The sequence below is a fragment of the Abrus precatorius genome, unplaced genomic scaffold (assembly GCF_003935025.1).
Source record: "Abrus precatorius isolate BTA unplaced genomic scaffold, Abrus_2018 Scaffold8, whole genome shotgun sequence".
Classification (NCBI taxonomy): domain Eukaryota; kingdom Viridiplantae; phylum Streptophyta; class Magnoliopsida; order Fabales; family Fabaceae; genus Abrus; species Abrus precatorius.
In genome coordinates, this window is record NW_020874428.1 from 4,504,296 (window position 1) to 4,511,921 (window position 7,626).

Here is a 7,626-nt window from a genome sequence, read left to right on the forward strand (position 1 = left end):
GCTTCGGTTCCCTCATAAAGATACAACGCCTCTTCGTGGTGACAACACCAGTGATATTCACATTGTTGTCAATAGAGTTTTTCACAAGCATCCTAAACATATTGAAGTGAATTGTCGAGATTTTGAATAATCATATTATCTCTTTTTTTTATGTTACTTCACAACTTCAACTATTAAATATCTTTATTAAAACAGTTTCTCGCCCATAACATTAATTTCTTATGAGCAAATTGATACTTCCTGACAAACTCTATCAATTTGAGGGAGCATTCATGTAAAAATATTCTGTAATTATTATTTTTTATTATACATTGTATTTAGACATTAATTTATTATGGTGTATAATTATATTTTTAATTTAAATTAGACATTTAGGAAATAGAATATTCCATAATTAGTTGTTATAAATGACCTTGTATTATTTATTTAGGAGAATGAAACGAAAGAGACATCAAAGCCAAAATTAATTGACAAGATTTGTTGGCTAATTTAAAAGACCATGCAATATAGTAAATCTTTAAACAAGTTTTGAGATTTGATCAGATTTATAAAAGACTAGGGTCTAGTTTGAGTAAATATTTAGATAAGTTAAGTTTTTATAGGAGAAAAAAATTAGTATAATTTTTTTGAAGTTAGAAGTAATTTTTATTTTTTTTATTGTTTTTAAAGCTCTCATTTAATTTTTTAAAATTTAAAAGAAATAAGTAACTTTTAATTTATGAAAAAACAAACTAGTTTTTTTATCCTATTTTTTTTCTTACAAAGAAGTTTATCCAAATTGAGTTTAAGTCAAGTTATATATATATATATATATATATATATATATATATATATATATATATATATATATATATATATATATAATTTAGTTAAACAAGGCATGCTTAAGTCTTAATTTTTTTCAAAACAAAAACAATAGACCTCTGAACGGTAAAACTTTACCTGAAATATTTCATTCCTAAGTTTAGATATTTATTGAAATAAATTAAAAGAACTTGTGGGAACTGAGAGATATTTTAATAAACTCTTAAATACATTCTAATGGCTTTCACATAAGCAAATATGCCTAAAAGTTTAAATAGGTCAATTGAGTATATGATCATAAATTATTTCTATAAAAAGATTAATGCAATAGTTTTCATTTTTATTATTATTGATTAACTTATTTATGCTAAAGAAATTTTGAATGATCAAACTGACTTTTTTATTAACTAATTTAATATATATATGAGAAAAAAATCTTTTTGTAAGTCTAAAAACTCTTACACTCAATCTAAATTTTTCGTTTAACTTAAATTTAACAGCCAGTAAAATAATAAATTGTAACCTAAGATAGAAGTTAAATAAAATGCTCAAATTGAGTGTAAGAATTTTTAAACTTATATCGATATAAGAAGAAGTCTAACTTAAGCTTGATGCGAGTTAAATCATTGGACTTTTGTCAAGTTAGCTAAACTATTTTCATTCTCGTTATACCTAACATCATTAAAGATCAGATCAATCTAAAACTAGAAAATATGTTAAAATTTGAACACTTTACATAGTTAAGTTATAAATTTTTTAAATTAAAAACTAAAATAAGACATTTTATTACATATTATCTGAATAAACTTTATTAATGTAAAACTATTATGATATTCATTACGTGTTATATTAAATAACTAAGTTTTATCATTTATTCCTAATTTACAAGAAACTGTTTTCGAATAATATATGTAACTATGGGTCAAGAGCAACTTAAAAACTCAAAACTTGACTAAAAAATTTTAGTATATTTAATTTTTAAAACTGTAAGAATATGTTTGAAAAAGAGTTTTTAAAGAAAAAACGGAGGAGATGACATATTTTTTAACTTTAAATTAAAAAAATTATATATTATTTATGATAAAAATATATATTAATATATCAATTTATATCTTTTTATTTTAAAAAATATTAATTTTAAATATATTTGTATTAAAAATATAAATTTTATTCTTCCTTTAAATAACTAAAGAAATTCGACTTACAATTGTTTATGATTCTTTGAGCACTTCTAGTTTAATTCTTAACCATACTTAAACAATTGAACTAACTAAAGAAATCTGACAGTGCCTGTAAGTATAATCAATCAAAATTTACCATACTACCACAATAACTTTAATATCAACTTTATTATCATTTATAATTATGTTAATACATATTACATTTATTTTATTAGTTGAGTTTATAGCCCGGCACTAATGCAAAAATTACTCAAAAAGTTGAATATACATGCATTGATAATGGACAAGCACTTCCCTTACTTTTCTTATAAGACTTGTCTAGGTGTTAATAATTCAATTTTTATTTTTTTTTAAAACAAGGAAGAAATTTAAATTTTTGGCAAGCTGCATCTTTAAAAATATACCTAAAAACATTCAGAATTGGTAAAAACATTAATAAGACAAGCAGTTGGCAGTTTTGACCCTAGGACCTTTCCGAACAGCATTTGGCTTATATATGATTTTACAATGACAATTAAAATCAAACTCACTTGTTTAAATGCTTTACATAATTTTGCTGAGAGTTATTAAGATCATGGACTTGATTTCTGGTATAGGGACTAGGGAGAAAGATAGAGATCATAAATGCACTTCTAGCATTGTACTACACACTACAAAGAATACACACTACGAAGCCAAAATGTTTTTACAGATCTACGAGCATCACCTTCCCTCAAATGGAGTATGTGACACAACTAGCGCATCTTGAGAGCACCTTGATTTTTCTGAACGCATTCACTGAAACTCACTTTTCTTCAACCGGAGGAGTTCTGTAATAAGCTGGGACAGTTGCAGGGAAAAACATCTGACGAATCCCCTCCGCCTTAATTATGGGGAAGATTATTGCAGATGCACTCTACAAAAGAAAAGATGGGTTTTTCGTAGTTAATTTCCCTCCTATTTATTCAGGGCAAAAAAAGATTAATTAAAAATAATAGAATAGTACTTACAGAGATTAATCTGGCTCCAATCCACAGTCGATTAGGTGAAGGAAATGGAAATAATAAACGGCCAACACCATATATTGCAACAGCAAAGAAATGGAGAACCAAGCTCAAGGGGCGAGGGTTTAATCCAGAAAGTAATGAAACTGGTCCTTCCGAGAATAGGCCTCCAAGGCTCAGATAATCAAAGCAAGCTTGGCGCATTTCCTTCCTTGCCAGATCTGGGGATGCACAAAAAACCTTGTAAAGTGCTCCAGCCAACGTATTTATAGTGGATGCCACAGGCTGCAATTTGAAAGAGTGACATTAGCTTTATATGCTTTAATGGGTTAAGTTCTGCTCCATCTTAAAAATTAGATAATAGACCAAGCTAGCATTACCTTACGCAAGGTATAAAACGATTCAAGGTATTTACATAGTGTGGATGAATCATTCAGGTCACGCAAAGGCCTGAGAAGATTTCTCAGCACCACAATATCAGACAATGCTACAGTCATGCCACCCCCTGTTAGTGGATGCCGCATGTTGAATGCATCTCCCATCAGAAGGGCTCCAGGAGTAGGAAGAGGATCTGCAGGCATGCTTCTGTTTGGCATTGTCCTTATGCTGCCTTTGTCCACTGCAGCGATGAAGGCATTATAAATCTCGGGAGGAACCTGCAACAATTTGCCACTTCATCATCATCTAACGGACCAATAAATGTGAATGTGAACAAGATTCTGCACTGAATGAAAGAAGGGTAATCGCATGCCAAGGTTAAAAAAGAATTTACAGTACTTAGAGCATAAATGGGTACCTGTGGAGCCACCGTTGTCTTCAAATATTTTTCCATTTCACCATTTGAAATAGAAGGAACCTTCTGACCAGGGACATCAACCAGACAGCGAACCTCTGTACTACTTATAGGATAGAACAGAATTGGCGAAGGATCTCCCAGTATGACGTGGCCATGATTTGCACATGGAAGTTCACAGTTCTCTAAAACTAAACCAACAAAACATGAGGGAATATCTACCTGCAAATGGAGCATTGCAAAATATTATTAATTCAGAATTTGACAGAACGTTCCTTCCTACAATCACTCTGAAGAAGTTGACTGATTGTCCCTTAGGATTAAAGCAAAAAATAATAATAATTTGGTATGGTTGTTGGTTAGATTATGGGAAGAAGTTGACTGATTTGACAGTGCAAACTCTGTCACAGAATTAAGCTGAAAGGAATTCTCACCTTAGGATTACAAAGAGAACGACGTAAGTTTGAGAAACAGCCATCACAAACAATGGTAAGAGGAGCATATGCTGTGAATTCCTGACCATCTTTGGTCTTGTATTGCACTCCTCTAATTGTCCCTCTCTCTTCAACTAGAGAAGTTACTGTTCCTTGCTCCAATCGTACACTGCGAAATATTTAAAAAGAAAAAAGAAAATACCTTTAGATCAATAGAATAACGAAAATAACATTTACAATTCTATATTATTTTTTATTGTATTATAAGAATTTATATCAATTGGTTGTCCGTATGATGAAGATATGATCAAATACTAGGATACAGAAGCTAATAGCATAACTACTTCCTATTGGTTCAAGTAACATGATTAAAATATCCAAACAAATAAACTCAAATGGGTTTCATCATCCATGCAATCCCTAATCTCTTATCGCTTTCTTATATATAATAAACTAGAACTAGTAAGGGAAGGATATACAAGCAAATACTATAAATCCACAAAGTAATAAATCAATACTTGGGAAGGGAGGCAGCCTTCTCCCGCATCCTCTGAATAAAGCGCCCATTGTGAAAGCTTCTGCCAGCAACATCTGAGTGAAACTTCTCAAGGGGGTAAGAGAGACGAGTATGTTTCCCATCCTTGAAAAGAGCATAACCAAACACTTGCTGGGCATCAATTTTCTCCACACAATCTGCAGTGAAACATGAGACGGATCATTTGTCATGGATCCATGATCAGCCACAATCTAGAACTACAATAAACCGTTTCCACATAGTTAATATTTACAATACCTTCAAGTCCCAGCTCAATTAATTTGAGATAGCCCCCAGGTTGTAGCAACTCTCCCACAATTCGGTCAGGCTCACTCAGATCTCTTTCAATGACATGTACTCGTCGCCCATCCTACATAACACATAATATTTATTAAGTCAACACTCATCTTCTTGAGCAGAAAACAGTACTCAACCTACCACAAAATTCGTAATAGTCAGAAAAGATATGTATGTCCTGAATTTCACTGATCAAGAACATAACACAACACAACACAAACAAAACATGTTACTGACAATATAAATAAATGATCAACCTAGGAAAGATGAGTGCTGACTGCTGAATAACCGAAATAAAGATCCATCCTCATATGTGATCTTATAGCAGACAGTATATCTAAAAAGTATGACAATAGAACCAAACCAAGAATCTAAAGAATGTTAAACAGAATTGTCAGTAACATGCAATAAAGTAAAAAACCATAATCCCATGAGATTTCGAATTGCAAAAACAAGTAAACTGCCCCTAAATTAACACATATTCAACTGAAAACTAAGTATTTATAGCTTCCCACAAGAACATATCATCATCATATTCATACGCATGGAAATATTAGACTCCACCTTGATATATTAAACGAAATAAAATTTCACACTTCAATTTTCAAAACTAAAAAAAAAAAAAAAAGTGCAAAATTTTCAAAACGTTCAATTCCATATCCACGCCACAACCATGTGATCGCCGTCAACAACGAATAGTATATCTAATGTCGTCATTTTCATTCGACAGCTTTATTTCCATTGGTGAAACATACTTTTCATAACCTTTCCTCTCTCAAATACATTCAAAATTTCCAACACATGAAGAATTGCAACAACGAATAATTTTCGCTAATAACCGCGAATCTCCTCGTAATTTCGAAAAGCTCAAACAGATAAAACCAAAGCCATAATTAATTATTCATAACATCGAGAATCACATGCAAGACGAATGCATCAACAACAAAACAAGCCGTTAAATAAAAAAATACCTTGCCGAGAGTGTGAGCCAAAGCGGCGCCAGCGACGCCAGCTCCGACAATGATGACGTCAGCATCACCGTTGCTATTCGCCGATCTGCATTCTCCGGCAACGGTGGTGACGCTCTCCGACAATTCAATCCTCTTTTCCGGCGACGCGCGAGTGCTCTTTCCGGCAAAAACCAAACTGTAGAGAGCGAATAGACTCAGAACGGAGCACAGAATCCAACCGAACACGTAGGGATCCACCATTTTGGAATGGAATCGGAGAAAGAGAAGGTGTTGGCTCTCTCTCTAGTTTCTCTCTCTGCCTCGCTAGCAGAGGAATTTGGAATGGGTTCAGTTGCTGTAAATGAAGTTGAAGGAGAGGGTTCGCCTTTTATAGGACATGCGAAACGCGAGTCTCATCGTTTACGACGATCACGGGGGCATCACATTACATTAGCTGTATCTGAACAACACTACAAAAAAAACAACAAAAAAATACGCAGAGTTTTGCTAACCAATACAAGTTTTTAACTCATAAGCCAAAGGTTTAACCAAACAAATAACTAATTAAAAATTACTTTTAAAAGAATTAAAAAATCATTTTTAATACAAATTTTTGTTTGTGGAATATTGTGATATGCTAATTATCTAGGTTCGGCAGAAGCATATGTTAAATCGCTTGTCCACATAGCTTATAGAGTAGATTGAAGCTAAGTTAGGTTAGGGTTATATATTAATAGGTTAAAATAATGCTCTAAAAGTATTTAATTAAAAAATAATTTTAAATATTTCACAACTTATTTTAAGTTTAACACATGTATTTTATTGAAAACTCAAGTTAATTAATTTGTGTATAAATTTACACCTACTAATCTATTTGATATATTAATTTTTTATTATTTGAAAATTTTATAATAAAGTAGACTTTAAAAAAGTAATTCAAATATAAAAAAATAGTTGATATGAAACAAATAGGTCAAATTTAAAAATTAAATTTAAGAGTTATTTAAATCTCTAATCTTATAGAACTAAACTCAACTTCACTTGTTTTTTTTATATATATATAATTTTTTAATTTTCTATTAGACCATCAAGAGACTTCTTTTGCTATATTATTGTCTTAAAGTACGAGTTAATATTTATTAAATTTAAAATACATCATAAATAAAAATAAAAATACTAATTAATATCTCTATGATACTGATAAAATATAAAAAAAATATTATTAGTATATTTCTGTTATTTTATAACTTTTAATTAATTATTAGAAAAAAAAAATAGTTTCCCGCTAATTTGCGCTGTTGCGTGAGCATGGGACGACGGACGACTATTCTCGCGTGCTTTGACTACTTTCCTCCATATTTAGTCTCAGAATGAACATTGTAATTCGTCGCTGACGTAAGCTGACAAGGAATTGAGAGCTGGAAATTTTAGTGATGACTAAGTTGTTATTTAATTTACATTTTTGCAAAGACATAATCTGCCAAGTTACAAGATAGAGATGTGAAATTACGTAATGGAGGAACCAAAGCCATCTTAATTAAGTTGGATTTTGTTTGGGATGAAATTTATTGAGTTAAAATTTAGATATTTATTCTGGCAATAAAATATTAATCATGTATTTTATTGCTAAATAAAGTTTTATGATAAAT

The 7,626-nt window shown here is 30.9% G+C and overlaps 1 protein-coding gene across 1 annotated transcript; it reads right to left on the reverse strand.

The window, feature by feature from the left end:
* Nucleotides 1–2,462: 2,462 nt before the first annotated feature.
* Nucleotides 2,463–6,425, reverse strand: LOC113847564 (squalene monooxygenase-like). Its single transcript, XM_027476751.1, has 8 exons — nt 5,999–6,425; nt 4,989–5,100; nt 4,714–4,888; nt 4,196–4,364; nt 3,765–3,983; nt 3,349–3,624; nt 2,975–3,253; nt 2,463–2,880 (listed from the first exon to the last, which is right to left on the reverse strand). Exons 1-8 carry the CDS (start codon nt 6,236–6,238, stop codon nt 2,770–2,772), a joined length of 1,581 nt encoding a protein of 526 aa, XP_027332552.1. The 5' UTR covers nt 6,239–6,425; the 3' UTR covers nt 2,463–2,769.
* Between the last annotated feature and the right edge of the window lie 1,201 nt (nt 6,426–7,626).